General features: G+C 41.8%; 1 protein-coding gene across 1 annotated transcript in view; it reads right to left on the reverse strand.

Moving 5' to 3' along the window:
- Positions 1-15,877, reverse strand: part of LOC120047779 (spondin-1-like) — a 151,167-nt gene that overhangs the window by 97,372 nt on the left and 37,918 nt on the right. Inside the window, exon 6 of the mRNA XM_038993333.1 lies at positions 14,692-14,840. Coding sequence (XP_038849261.1) covers positions 14,692-14,840 — 149 coding nt within the window. The remainder of the gene's footprint in view (positions 1-14,691; positions 14,841-15,877) is intronic.

Raw genomic sequence — 15,877 nt, forward strand, 5'->3', positions numbered from 1 at the left:
AGCGGATATTGACAATGGTGGAGTGAGGGCCACGTCCCGCACCCGAGCCGCCGCCATATTAAGGCCCACCCCGGACCCTCCCTTTATGTGTCAGGTTTTGCGGCCAGAGTCCGCACCTTTTGGGGGGGGTACTGTCACGCCCTGGCCTTAGTATTCTTTGTTTTCTTTATTATTTTAGTTAGGTCAGGGTGTGACATGGGGAATGTTTGTGTTTTGTCGTTTTGGGTGGTTATATGGTAAAGGGGGTGTTGGGTGTAGTGTATGAGTTTGTGTTGAGTGAATGTTTCTAGGTATGTCTATGGTTGAGTGAATGTTTCTAGGTATGTCTATGGTTGCCTGAGTGGTTCTCAATCAGAGACAGATGTCTTTCATTTGTCTCTGATTGGGAGCCATATTTAAGGCAGCCATGGGCATCATGCATTTGTGGGTAATTGTCTATGTGTAGTGTTTGTGTCAGCACTATTTATATGTATAGCTTCACGGTCGTCAGTTTGTTATTTTGTTAGTTTTTGTATAGTTGTTCGTTTCTTGTTTTTCTCTCTTCTATAATAAAAGAAGATGTATTTTGCACACGCTGCGCCTTGGTCCTCTCTCTCACCCAAAGACGATCGTGACAAAGAGAAAACAAATAGTCATTCAAATGCAGATGGGACAAACAATCATTGGTTATATTGACTTACCTGGCTACATAGAGGTTGAATTAAGTACATTTATCACCGACCTTGACATATTCTATCACACCTGCTACTTGCAATATCTACATTACATTTCCCATCCATGGACACAACAATATCTACCTGGCCTCTTTTGTGAGAATGTTGGTAGCGAGCAGAGTTTACCCTCTTGGTGCTATAGTATGCACAGACAGACAGACAGACAGACAGAGAGACAGACAGGGAGACAGAGAGGGAGATAGAGAGGGAGGGAGGATGTAGCTGGCGGGCACTCATGAGAGGAACTACAAACCGCTGAGCATCCTGACCCCATTTAAACTACTAAACCCATCACAACCTGACCCCATTTAGCGACCCACTTGTCATCCTGCCTCAATAAAGGCATTTACTTTAATAATACAGAATGCCTGCCTGTTCAGTTTGTGCTCAAAAATAAACCCTGGCAGTTTGTAAATACCGGGTTTCAATTTGTTCACTCATTAAATGGGCAATCAAAATGGTTTAACTGGCTTATAACTGCATGGTGAAGGTTTTTTAATGAGCAATCACCATTGCCATAGAATTTTGAGAGTTATCATTATTGCTTGACACGTTTTCACTCTGAAGGAACATGCTACCTAGAGAAACATAAGCCTGGAGGACAGGAGGACTGAAGGCAGACACAGTACATATTTTAACTCCACATGGGGCAGCAGGTATCATCTGGCCGATTCAAGCTCATGCTGACTGGTTGGCGATGTTATTAATCCACAGAGACAGTACAGAAAACTATCACGATAGTTCAAAACTCATACTGTAACTGAAGGTGCAGCCCTGTTTGAACTGTACACATTACTCTGCTCTATGAGAGCCCAGATCAGATTGAGACTTTATAAAACCTAATGATGCAAGAAAGGAGCTGAGCCTCTCCAAAATATCCCAATTCATTAAGCCCTCCCAGACGTATCAGCTTGAAACAGGGGACATAGGAAGGGGAGAGAGATAAGGAAGGGAGTCTGGTCAATTTACATATGTCAACCATTAATAGAAGGAACTGAGGAGAAACCCTTATTGCTGTCGAGTGTGTATGTGTGTGTGTGTGTGTGTGTGTGTGTGTGTCTGACCAATGCTTCTGATCTAAACATATTAAGGCTAAATATATGGAAGCTTTTAGAGAAGGAAGAGAATGTTTCGGAGGGCGCACGGCTCCGAGTCCGTACGGGAGTTGCAGCGATGAGACAAGACTATAACTATCAATTAGATATCACGAAAAAGTGGTAAAAAAATAAATAAATCCTAAATATATTTTAGATTTTAGGTTCTTCAAAGAAGGCACCCTTTGCCTTGATGACAGATTTGAACACTCTTGGCATTCTCTCAACCAGATTTCCGAGGTAGTCACCCGGAATGCATTTCAATTAACAGGTGTGCCTTGTTAAAAGTTAATTTGTGGAATGTCTTTCCTTCTAGGTAGCTAGCTAACTTCACACACTGTTTAGCTACATTAATTAAATGTCATCAGCTAGCTAACTTCCTATTAGCTAGCTATCATGATGTAATCATTGTAAATGCATTTGTAGATAACAGTCATGGAAGAGGGTGAAATTGCATCTCCAGCTGTCAGTAAAGAGTGTAGGCTACTGGATAGGGCAGGTAATTTTGTGGCAGGACATTATGAAAAGATTCTCCTGTTCCAGTACCTAGAGAGTTAAACTTTGAAGACAGAGAGATAATAGCAACATACTTTTCAGCGCTGTCTAATTTGAGTATAATGAAGCCTGTTTCTTTGTGATGTTTTCTGTCCTCAGATATGGAAAGCTGTTTGCAGATGAAGAGAGAGGTCCCAATTATGTCCCAAGAGACTAAGGGTATATCTTATATGCCATGGGTTATATGTGTAGGTTTACCTATGTCAGTAAATGTTGTATACAAAAATACCGTTAAACATCACACACAGTGGGACCTCCAGAGTGGCGCAGCAGTCTAAGGCACTGCATTGCTGTGCTAGAGGTGTCACTACAGATACGGGTTCAATCCCGGGCTCTATCACAACCGGCCGTGATCGAGAGTCACATAGGGCGGCGCACATTTGGCCCAGCATCGTCCGGGTTAGGGTAAGGTTTTGCCGGGGGGGCTTTACATCGCGCTCTAGCGACTCCTTGTGGTGGGCAGGGTGCCTGCAGGCTGACCTCATCGTCAGGTGAACAGTGTTTCCTCCTACACATTGGTGCTGGTAGCTTCCGGGTTAAGCAGGTGGGTGTTAAGAAGCGTTGTTTGGCGGGTCATGGTTCAGAGGACGCGTGACTCTACCTTCGCCTCCCGGGCCCGTTGGGGAGTTGAGACAAGATCGAAAAAGGGGGTAAAATTTAAAAAAATACAAATCAAAAATCCCTCACAGTGTATAAACCTATTACAATTGGAGCAGGCCTGCTGGAGGTCTGCTGGGTGTGCAGGGTTCTGTTTCAACCAAGCAATAACACACCTGATTCAACTTATCACATTCTAATGAGTTGATAATCAAATGTGTGATTGCTGGGCTGGAATAGAAGTCTGCTCACCCAGTAGATCAGGGATCAGTGGAGCAAGGTTGGCCACCACTGGTATGGAGTTTTTTTTTTTTACTTGAAATGATGCTTTAGTGATAATGGCCGACTTGTTACTACTCAATTATCTATTGTTGTTTAGACTAAGATGTCTAATCTTTACATACAAGTTAGCTTATTTGTACATTTTGAAGTGATGAAGTGTTGATTCTTGGAAGTGAAATGTTTACACTTGTTTTAATTGTTAAACTATTATTCAAAATGAACCAGTGTCAACGTTGAGTGATCACATATTACAATCCTGCAATAAAGAGGGGAAGGTGTCTGTGTTTCTGTGTTGTATTCTCAAATATATATATTTTAGTCTAGTTGTAAGATCTCCAATCAGTTGTAACGGAATTCCTCTTCCTCTTCATCCGAAGAGGAGGAGCAGGGATTGAACCAAGACGCAGCGTTGTGATAAGACATGATTTATTAAAGTAAAGACGAAAAAACACGAAAACACTTTAACAAACTACAAAACAACAAACGACGTAGACGCACCTGAACATAAGAACTTACATGACACGAAGAACGCATGAAACAGGAACAGACTACATAAACCGAACGAACGAACAAACAAACCGATACAGTCCCGTGTGGCGTAACATACACAGACACTGACACAGGAGACAACCACCCACAAACAAACAATGTGACACCACCTACCTTAATATGATTCTCAATCAGAGGAGATGAAAACCACCTGCCTCTAATTGAGAACCATATCAGGTACCCATTAAACCAACATAGAAACACAAAACATAGACTGCCCACCCAAACTCACGTCCTGACCAACTAACACATACAAAAACTAACAGAAAACAGGTCAGGAACGTGACATCAGTTTTATTTGATTGTCACTCTCTCTCAGTATATCAGTTTTTGTGAATACATTTTCGCCAATGTAGTCATACGCCTATAATATGATGGCATTACTGGCCTTATGAGCATCTGTCATCTAAAGCAGAGAATAGCTAAACTCACACATTGTTTACCTGTTGAGCAATATGTTCTCAATTTAAAATGATACCAGTAGTGTACAGTTTATGAGGCAAACCTCTATGTATCACTGGCCCTGGATAAGCTAGTGACTGGGCTAACACAGCTAACCTTTTAGGTCAATAAATCAAATCAAATGTTATTGGTCACATACACATATTTAGCAGATGTTATTGCAGGTATAGTGAAATGCGTGTGTTCCTAGCTCCAACAGTGCAGTAATATCTAACAATTCACAACAATACACAGAAATCTAAAAGTTTAATCATGGAATTAGGAAATATTTAAATATTGTCGGAGTGGCATTGACTAAAATACAGTAGAATAGAATACAGTACATACATGTGAGATGAATAAGCAGTATGTAAAAATTATTAAAGTGACTCGTGTTCCATTACTAAAGTGACCAGTAATTTAATGTCTATGTATACAGGGCAGCAGCCTCTAAGGTGCAGGGTTGAGTAACCGGGTGGTAGCCGGCAAGTGATGGCTATTTAACAGTCTGATGGCCTTTAGAAAGAAGCTGTTTTTCAGTCTCTCTGTTCCAGCTTTGATGCACCTGTACTGACCTCGCCTTCTGGATGATAGCGGGGTGAACAGGCCGTGGCTCAGGTGGTTGATGTCCTTGATGATCTTTTTGGCCTTCCTGTGACATTGGGTGCTGTAGCTGTCCTGGAGGGCAGTCAATGTGCCCCCGGTGATGCGGTGGGCAGACCACACCACCCTTTGGAGAGCGTTTTTTATTTTTTTTATCTTATATGATTATTTTATATATTTTACATGTGATTAGGCCACAGAGAGGGCCAGAGATAATTACAGACACCTGTGATAATCTGATGTACCCAAAAGGGCCACTAGATGTCTTGTGACAAATTACATAAAATCCTTGAAAGTTAGCAAATTTCAATAGTTTACAGGTAAACTTTGAAGGTTTCCAGTAACATACCCTCCCGTTGCAACTCTACTTCTGAGTCTACACGCACTCACCAAATATACTTCCAAATTTAAACCTCTCCCACTCACCTGCTGTCTCAATCTGACCTGCTCTCTCCCACTCGCATTCTCTCACCTGTATGTCTTCCATTCCAAATATTCTGATCCTCTCCCATACACAGGTGGTAGCTCGTCTCTTTAATTGAGGCTCCAATTTATTTAGTCTCGCAGTTATAATTAAGCAGGCTAATTGATGTACACACTCGCCTGTACTTTTGCTTCACAGAGAGTAAAGCTTTCAGAGTCTATTATGACATTAAAACCCCCTAGAGTCGATTGAAGCCTTCCGCATCTGAGCTGTAAAGTGGCAGAGCTACAGCGCTGTTAGTCAGAAGAAGAGACATCCCAAAAATTGGTCTTCTCGCAAAACCAGCTGTAGCGTCGAAACTGTCTGGGCTATAAACTAATATGACGCCACTATGATGTTCTCCGTTTTGTTCTATGACCCCCACAAGTGTCACGTGGCTCATCTGAAGGTAACCTGGTACCGGTTTAAAAATGATTGGAAGTATGGAAGTAGTTTTGTAACTGTCTTTTTTGCCATTTATGAATGTGTTATTCAATGTGTTTTAATGGGCTATAATAGTAAAGGCCAAATTCATGTTTTAATATACATAAAGGGGTCCTAAAATTCAAAATCCAATCGCTAAATGATCCATGGTATGACCATATTAAAACAATTCCATATGTCAGTTTAGTAGAATCGCATCGGTGAGAGCAGTTCATTTGGCTCCCTAATTTGCATACTGGTAGACTACTTCTGCAGATAAATTTTGAAAATATTCAATGAAGATGTTGAATCCTCACTGCAGGAACAATAGGTAGTGGAGAAAAAGCCTCATTCTGGTCCAAAATATGATAAAATAAAACTAATTGAAGGTTATAAAATCTAATGTCATGATACTTAGGCTATATGGTAATATTAAGGATATCGATATAGAACCACTGATTTGATTAGTGTCGACAATGGAGTAGTCAACTGCTGCTTTCTGTGTAGCAAAGCCCATGTTTAACACCTGCTTCATTCTTCAATCATATCTGTAGGTCTATTCATGGTCACCTGACTTTGTATAAAAGTGGGGGTGCACAATCTGGCCGGGGTCTGGGGTTCTCCCCCTGAAAACTGTTGCATTTTTAAAACCATTTTCCTGCAATTCTATATTGCTTCTCAACAGGGAATCCATGTTTACTTGACAGAACACAACTTTTTTTCTTAGGTTTTTGCCACAGTAAACTAAATTGAAATAGTAGATTTAGTTTTTGCTACAATAAATTCAATTGAAAAGGTAGACTAGACTTGTTTTTATGACCAGATTACTAATCTACCGCCTTCCCTCAAAGTCCCACACATAGATAGATTGACAGGTCTGAAACCCTACCAACTCTGTGACACAAAAATGCTGCCCTCTTCCCTGACAATCCCACCCACAGTGATTGATGCATCGGTTTATTATCGATGCATTGTCACTTTACCTTTACCTACATGTACAAATTATCTCGACTAACCTATACCCCAGCACATTGACTCTGTACCGGTACCCCCTGTATATAACCTCGTTATTATATTGTGTTACTTTTTATAAAATTACACATTGTTTTCCTTACCCTACGTTTCCACAGCAACAGGGAGAATAAAATACATAATTTGAAGAACACACATGATTGTGGCAATGCATATCTTGCAGTAAAACTGTAAACATGAAAATCATGAAGTGACTCTGAAGAGAAGCCAAGTTGAATGTTATTAAAGGTTATCTTGCTTAGAAAATAGTTCTGATCATATGGGCCTAGACAATATCCAAAACAACTAGCAACTGAATTCATCCTTCAGTAACTTTAATTGCAAAGTCATGTAATTGCAATCCCACAACTCATTTTACGAATCTGGGAGGTAAAGTCGTTAAAGTATTCAATAATTTAGCAGTATATTTTGGATGGAATTAAAGTATTAAAATGTAGCAGTGGACACCAAAACAGAGCTCATTCTGCATTGTTTTCTGCACGCCGGAACTCCCTGGCTGGCAAATGTTTCTGTTTGGCTGGCTACTCCATGTACTTATGAAAAACACTGCGTACGCGCACACAAAAACAAACACACACACACACACACAAACACACAAAAACAAACACACACACACACACACACAAACACACAAAAACAAACACACACACACACACACACACACAAACACACAAAAACAGACAGACACACACACACACACCTAATATATTTCATGGCAGGGAGAGTAAAAGCTTGTGAGTATAATCCCTTAATAAAGATAATACTTTAAAAAATAAACTTACTCTCCCACTCACATGCTCTCTCAAACTGACCTGCTGTCTCAAACTGACCTGCTGTCTCAAACTGACCTGCTTTCTCCCACTCACTTGCTCTCACCTGTATGTCTTCCAGATCAAATATCCTGATCCTCTCCCACACACAGGTGGTAGCTAGTCTCTTTAATTGAGGCTCCAATTCAGTTATAATTATGCAGGCTGATTGATACTCTAGCATGATGAACAGCTGGAGAGAATATGGCCACATTAGTAGGATCTGTGACTTACTAATTTGCCCAGGCCAATCATACTCCTAGAAAACTTATTCTGAGTACCAGAACATCTCCTCTATCTCCTCCAACTCATGTTGTGCCATCCCTCATTGGTCCAGCCTGTGGCATCTGTAGCTGTCTGCTCTGTGGTTTCACATAGTTCTGCATTCTGTGGGCGTCTGTAAGCTACTGTACAGTAACAAAACGCACCCATACTGTTAAAGGAAATGGCAGATTTCACAATGCGTTCGAGAGAAATCATAGTCCCTTCGCCACGTTTCCACCACTCACCTGTGGAGGGAGAGTATTTTTATCAGACTGTCATTTTTGCCTTTGTAATGGCTGACTGCATACACTGAGGTGATTTGTGTATGTGTGTGTGGAGGGGGGAGAGGGCAGCAATGCCTTCAGTTACACTACGTAATACCAAGTTTCCTGTAAATCAGATTTGCATTTGGCTAATGAAACGTAAAGACACATATGGCGTGGGGACTAAAGAGGAAGGAAATGTTCCCATTCGGTACATTAAGAACACAAGCAGGAACAGATCATGTGGACAGACGTGCACAGGCAAGCACGCACGCACGCACACGCACACACACACACACACACACACACACACACACACACACACACACACACACACACACACACACACAAACACACACACCATTACAGATGTATTCTGGGTCTGTGGTCTGTCAAGACATGTATTCAACAAACCTCCTCACACATTACCCTTTCCCACCTTCACCCGTCCACTAAAATACAATCATTCTTATTACAGCAACAATGGTGACCCTTGGAATTTTTATAACAGATCATTTAAATGTGATTAAGTGGCCCTGTGTCATGTCTGACTCAAGCCCTGTGTCATGTCTGACTCAAGCAGAGCAAGAGTACTGAGAGAATGTGGGTGAGGGCTCTGTTTGAGGATGCTCTTACATGCAATCATCTTTTCATTACCAGCGAGTCACATGGGAGAGATTGTAACGAGTGCGCCAGGCAGAAGCGTACGGCTGGCTCGCTGTGAAAACATGCAGGCTGTGTGGGATGGACAAACTGAATCCATCATGCATGTATCTTCACCCCTCTTTTCAGCACAGACGCTGTGATGAAGTGAAAACACAAAGAACATTCTGTGTATGTAATGCACGATGTATGACTGGTAAGAGTTTCCTATTGGTACATACAGAGAGATGGCCAATCGATACGTGGTTCACTTTTGTAAGGATACAAAGTTCTTTTGTTGAGTGTCAAGTGTGGAGTGTTTCCAATTGGTTTCATACAGAGAAAGGGCCAATCGATATGGGTTTCACTTTTGTACGAAGATTGGAAAGTTGTTGTTCAGTCCCCAGGATAGAGGCATCGTGGGTAAAGAACACACGCCGTATATCAAAAGGAACCCGACGGGGAGACACAGCTAGGCAGATGGCACAGTATATCTTGGTCCCGGCAGTAAAAGGAAGACAAACTCGGATAACAAAATAAAGCCATCACGCACCGCATTGTGCTGACGTGAGGGGGATCTGGGTTGTGTGTGTGTGTTTACGAATCTCTGTTTGTGTGTGTGTGTGTGTGTGTGTGTGTGTGTGTGTGTGTGTGTGTGTGTGTGTGTGTGTGTGTGTGTGTGTGTGTGTGTGTGTGTGTGTGTGTGTGAATGCGTGCGTCCGTGTGTGATTGTGAATGGGTTTTGTGTGTGTACAGTATGTGAGCGTGCATACTCAATGCCTGCTTGGCTCGGCAAATGAAACTTTGTATGAACATTGAGATCAGTGCACCCCTTGGCTCACGTCGAGCCTGCCTATGAATATCAATTTCTGCTTTCTATGAATATCAATTTATAACTGCCTTCATTGCTACGTTGCTAGCCCTGACACCGCACCTGTCACAAAGCAAAGCGCCGTTTTGTTTGTGTCAGCATTTATACCAAAGAGTGCTTTCTTGCTCCGCTGCTCAAAAACAGAGCGGCTCCTTCACACTAGAGGCTAACTTTCCCTCAAGGACAAGGAGAGACTGTGTGTGTTCGCTGAGAAATATTAAAAGGGTGAACACAGTGAATGCAGGCAACAGCAAAGCGGCCCGGGGCAATGGAGCCGTCAACTCCTACTTAACACAGCATATACTGTATGGAGCGCACCAGCTAGTGCTCTGTCCTCCCTTTGTGATAACAAGAGGTTGTGTGTGACTACAGGCTCATCTCCTCCGCAGCACACACACACACACACACACACACACACACACACACACACACACACACACACACACACACACACACACACTCTTTAAGCCATGTACATAGTACCTCAACTAACCGGTGCCCCCGCACATTGACTCTGTAACAGTACCCCCTGTACATAGATTCGCTACTGTTATTTTAGTGTTGCTCTTTAATTATTTGTTATTTTTCTATTTTCTTATTTAATTTTTTTTATTCATTTTTTTTTATTGAGTTTATTTTAGTAAATTCTAAAACTGCATTGCTGGTTAATAAGAGCTTGTCAGTCAGCATTTCACTGTAAGGTTCAGTGCATTTGATACAGCATGTTCGTCCAACCTGTTTTACAAGACAGTTGGTAATCAGCTGGTAATCACCATGCTGCTACAATTTGAACCAGCCAATCTGACTCTTCATTTATCCACTAGTGCAGTGGTGTTGGTCCTATGTTTCATGAGTTGAAATAAAAGATCCCAGAAATGTTCCATATGCACAAAAAGCTTATTTCTCTCATATTTTGTGCCCAAATGTGTTACCTTCCATTTTAGTAAGCATTTCTTCTTTGTCAAGATAATCCATATCCAGAAGCTGATCAAACAGCATGATCATTACACAGGTGCACCTTGTGCTGGGGACAATAAAAGGCCACTCTAAAATGTGCAGTTTTGTCACATAACACAATGCCACAGATGTCAATTTTTTTTTAGGGAGAGTACAATTGGCATGCTGACTGCAGGAATGTCCACCAGAGTTGTTGCCAGGGCCTTTTATGTTAATTTCTATACCATAAGCCAACGTTGTTTTAGAGAATAAGCCAACATCGCTTTAGAGAATTGAACAGTACGTCCAACCGCCCTCAAAACCGCAGACGTGTAACCAAGCCAGCCCAGGACCTCAACATCCGGCTTCTTCACCTGCTTGATCATTTGAAACCAGCCACCTGGACATTTGATGAAACTGATGTGTATTTCTGTCTGTAATAAAGCCAAATTATGATTGGCTGGATCTGGCTCCCCAGTGGGTGGGCCTTGCTCCCAAGTGGGTGGGCCTTGCTCCGAAGTGGGTGGACCTATGGCTGCACCCCTGCCAAGTCATGTGAAATCCATAGATTAGGGCCTAATGAATTCATTTCAATTGACTGATTTACTTATATGAACTATAGATCAGTAAAATCATTGATATTGTTGCATGTTTTCATTTTCTTCAGTGTAGTAGGACAATAAAATAACCATAATGAGGCTATATACAAGGAGTACCAGTACTGAGTGAATGTGCAGGAGTACGGGTTAGTTAAGGTAATTGAGGTAATATGTACAGTACATGTATGCACGCAGGGGTAATGTAGACATGTGTGTGTGTGTGTGTGTGTGTGTGTGTGTGTGTGTGTGTGTGTGTGTGTGTGGGTGTGTGTGTGTGTGTGGGTGTGTGTGTGTGTGTGTGTGTGTGTGTGTGTGTGTGTGTGTGTGTGTGTGTGTGTGTGCGTGCGTGCGAAAGTAGTGAGTGTGTGTGGTGTCAATATGCATGTGAGTGTGTGTGGTGTCAATATGTATGTGAGTGTGTGAGCGTACACTACCGTTCAAAAGTTTGGGATCACTTAGAAATGTCCTTGTTTTTGAAATAAAAGCTCATTTAATAAAATAACTTAAAATTGATCAGAAATACAGTGTAGACATTGTTAATGTTGTAAATGACTATTGTAGCTGGAAACGGCAGATTTTTTTATGGAATATCTACATAGGCGTACAGAGGCCCATTATCAGCAACCATCACTCCTGTGTTCCAATGGCATGTTGTGTTAGCTAATCCAAGTTTATCATTTTAAAAGGCTAATTGATCATTAGAAAACCCTTTTGCAATTATGTTAACACAGCTGAAAACTGTTGTGCTAATTAAAGAAGCAATAAAACTGGCCTTCTTCAGACAAGTTGAGTATCTGGAGATTCAACATTTGTGGGTTCAATTTTAGGCTCAAGATGGCCAGAAACAAAGACATTTCTTCTGAAACTCGTCAGTCTATTCTTGTTCTGAGAAATGGCTATTCCATGTGAGAAATTGCCAAGAAACTGAAGATCTCGTACAACGCTGTATACTACTCCCTTCACAGAACAGCGCACACTGTCTCTAACCAGAATAGAAAGAGGAGTGGGAGGCCCCAGTGCACAACTGAGCAAGAGGACAAGTACATTAGAGTGTCTAGTTTGAGAAACAGACGCCTCACAAGTCCTCAAATGGTAGCTTCATTTAAATAGTACCCGCAAAACACCAGTCTCAACGTCAACAGTGAAGAGGCGACTCCGGGATGCTGAGCTGTAGTCAATGAACAGCATTCTCACGTAGGTGTTGTCCAGGTGAGAAAGGGCAGTGTGGAGTGCAATAGAGATTGCGCCATCTGTGGATCTGTTGGGGCGGTATGCTGATTATAGTGGGTCCAGGACGTCTGGGATGATTGTGTTGATGTGAGCCATGACCAGCCTTTCAAAGCACTTCATGGCTACAGATGTGAATGCTACGGGACGATAGTCATTTAGACAGGTTACCTTGGCATTCTTGGGCACATGGACTATGGTGGTCTGCTTTAAACATAGATAGGGAGAGGTTGAAAATGTCAGTGAAGACACTTGCCAGCTGGTCAGCGCATGTATTAAATTGCTGCATTAAGGCCTGCAGTGTGAACAAGGCTTAAGTGGCAGCCATTATCACCATGGGATCTGGTGACAGCCAATCACGTTTACTTTCCCCAGCAATCTCCACTGAAAACCACAGGCTACAGAAATTGTCTCTCTCTCTCCTCTGCCATGTAGAGTACTGTGCAATATTCCATATGTAAGATTTTCACATCTCCCCCAGGAGAAGGTAATGGTTTGATCCTGTTGCTTTCTACCTGGTTTAAATTGAGTTCTGTTCAGTGGGTGTGGATTGGATCGTTTACCATCCACCACTTGGAGAATATGCTATGGAGAGCTACCTAGAATATCAATGTAAGCCTACTGTAATAGCTGACACAAGTACGTGAAAAGAACTATCAACCATTTTATGTCATCAATTCTCTTGTCACTCAACAGTACTGTAACTACTCTGCACTGTAGGGTTAAAACTGACTCCAACCTTGCTTTGCGGCCATCTCTCCATGAATCCTATATTACCTCTAATCGTTTGTAGAAGGTCCAGGAGGACTAATACAGATACTATAGCAGACAGTATTGTGGATAATACAGCCTTGTGGATAGGTGGCGGTGATGACGCACAGAGCCCAGCTCTCACAGTGTGCTCTCATTATGTGCCGTGACTCCAGGTCTTCAATATTACCCTACAATAATACACTCTATGGGCCCATCTGCTACACACTAGCACAGGCTATTTAAAGAATGACACAGAGAGAGAGAGAGAGAGAGAGAGAGAGAGAGAGAGAGAGAGAGAGAGAGAGAGAGAGAGAGAGAGAGAGAGAGAGAGAGAGAGAGAGAGAGAGAGAGAGAGAGAGAGAGAGAGAGAGAGAGAGAGAGAGAGAGAGAGAGAGAGAGAGAGAGAGAGAGATTGTACAGAAAGAGGAGAAGGAGAGGGAGGGGACAGGTTTGGAGAAGAGAGTGGGAGAGAGAGATGGAAAAATGACAAGTAACAGAGGGAGTGGGAGAAAGTGTGAAAGACATGCACAGACATTGAAATATGGTGAGAAACTGAAACAGAAGAACATTTTTACTAGAGGTAAAACTGCTAAACTATATTTTCATATTTAATATTTATTGAACAAGAGAGGTGCTCTCGTACCTACCAAGATGAATGAAACAGAGGAAGAATTAACCTTGCATGAATGTGAACTTCATAGGATTTGAGGTCATAACCAGTTGAAAGGGACACAGGCCATTAAGCAGACCATTAACCAACATTTGCATTGATACTTATAGTACAGATGTTTGTCTCTCATTTAGGTCATCGCTTGTGGAAATCATTATGCAAAAAGTATTGAATGCTTCAACACACTTTGGAAAACATTCCATGTTCCAATTCCATGGCTTTATACGGTAAATACCAAGTAGACACTATCTACTTAGAATATCCAAAGGACGTAGATAACAGTGTCCACCATGCATTTCCCAGCTGTGAAGTATAAAACCACATAAAGGGGCAGGTTGAGAGACTTACTGTACGGATCGATCAGAACGCCCACTGAGATATGTAAACTCCATTACTTACTGTACTGATACCACAGCCACCTGGATTATCCAGAGACTATAGCCATTGGCTGGCCCATATAGATATAATTACTAGAATGGGAAAAGCCCCTCAAACCATGGCAAGTTGAACAATGACTTGAATGGGGATGGTGATTAAAATTATTTTCATGGGCTTGCCTTGACATACATAAAAGACTCATAGATCCTCCACTGCAGTAGCAATAGCACTAACCAACATGTTTATAATGGATTCTCAAGCTTTCAACCACATTTGAACAACATTGCATCCCCACTTAGAATACAATGCTAGTCTGGACTCCATGTGAGGACGCAGTGAAGCATAACCGGAGAGTGATCCGATATATAAAATATTGTAGCGACCTTAACGTAACACCCAGAACATCAGCAAGGGATGCAGATCTCTTTGCGTAACAGATAAGGTGTTGGCTTGTCAATCGCTGGACCCTCAAATGTGCTGCAATATCAATAGCAGGTGTACGTACATACGGCCGTGCCAAGTCTTACCTTTCGCCTGATCTCTTCCTCCATGGAGACAGGTGATCCCAGCTCGGCCACCTTCTTGATGCCCTCGCTGGCGTAGCCACCATACTCCCACAGCACATAGTTCTTAGAGTGGGACGCTCCGATGATGGCCGACCAGTGGTTAGCACGCCCTGGTGAGGTTAAGAAACAAAACAACACCAGAATTATCATCATCTCTTACAATCCAGGAGGCAGGCTGGCCAAACATTTGTGCCAGTGAAAGGTTTGCACCTATTCCCATTCTGCAACGCCGAATATATATTGGTAAAAGGTAATGGTATGTGTATAAAAAGTGAACAACTGTAATTAAGATTAGATGAATGTAAGGTTACGGAATGTTGTGTTTCTTATACACTTTAAAAATGACAGATAATGATTCATATAGAAGTAATGTACATATCAGATCGTGACACAGTAATTATAGTACTATATTACAGATTTTTTGACATCAGAGGCTCAGTACCTTACTCTCAGTAAATCTCTGTAGACATTTACACTCGATTGCAATGAACAAGTAGAACTTAACATGCTCCTGCAGGTTACCACTGGAATAAATTTAAAAAACTACGAACGAAAGGGAGATTACGTGCACCTGCGTGTTAAACTAAGCTTGATTGCAATGAAAAACCCACAAGGATAAACCATCAGATCAGTTGATCTCTCGTTACCGTGTCAAGGGATTATGATACCAGACAGCTGGTCTAGATTCTCCACTCCTGCCCCCAATGAAATACTGACCAGTAGCATCGGAAAAGGCTGATGAATGTAAAAAAATATTTATTTGAGGACAAGAATTGTAGGCTAGACCATCAAAATTAGTTTTCATTCATACAACATGTCGGTAAACAGTAGACAGTAGATTTGCAGTGGTAAACAACAAAATATTTTATTTCAGTTCTACAGAATTATTGTCAAATAGATAAATTGCCCTTAGTCTGCTCATAAAGTAGGACTAAGTTGTTCTGATGATAATACCAACCAGAGGGTGAAATAGTCTGATAACCTTGACATCTACGTTAGGGAGCGGTAAATCGCTGGCCAATGTGGGTTGCAATTGAGATCAGTTGTGCGGGTGACTTTAGTGTGTATTGATGGTTTAATGAGAGATCAGTTGTGCGGGTGACTTTAGTGTGTATTGATGGTTTAATGAGAGATCAGCTGGCAATAA

Source organism: Salvelinus namaycush, chromosome 1 (assembly GCF_016432855.1).
Source record: "Salvelinus namaycush isolate Seneca chromosome 1, SaNama_1.0, whole genome shotgun sequence".
NCBI lineage: Eukaryota > Metazoa > Chordata > Actinopteri > Salmoniformes > Salmonidae > Salvelinus > Salvelinus namaycush.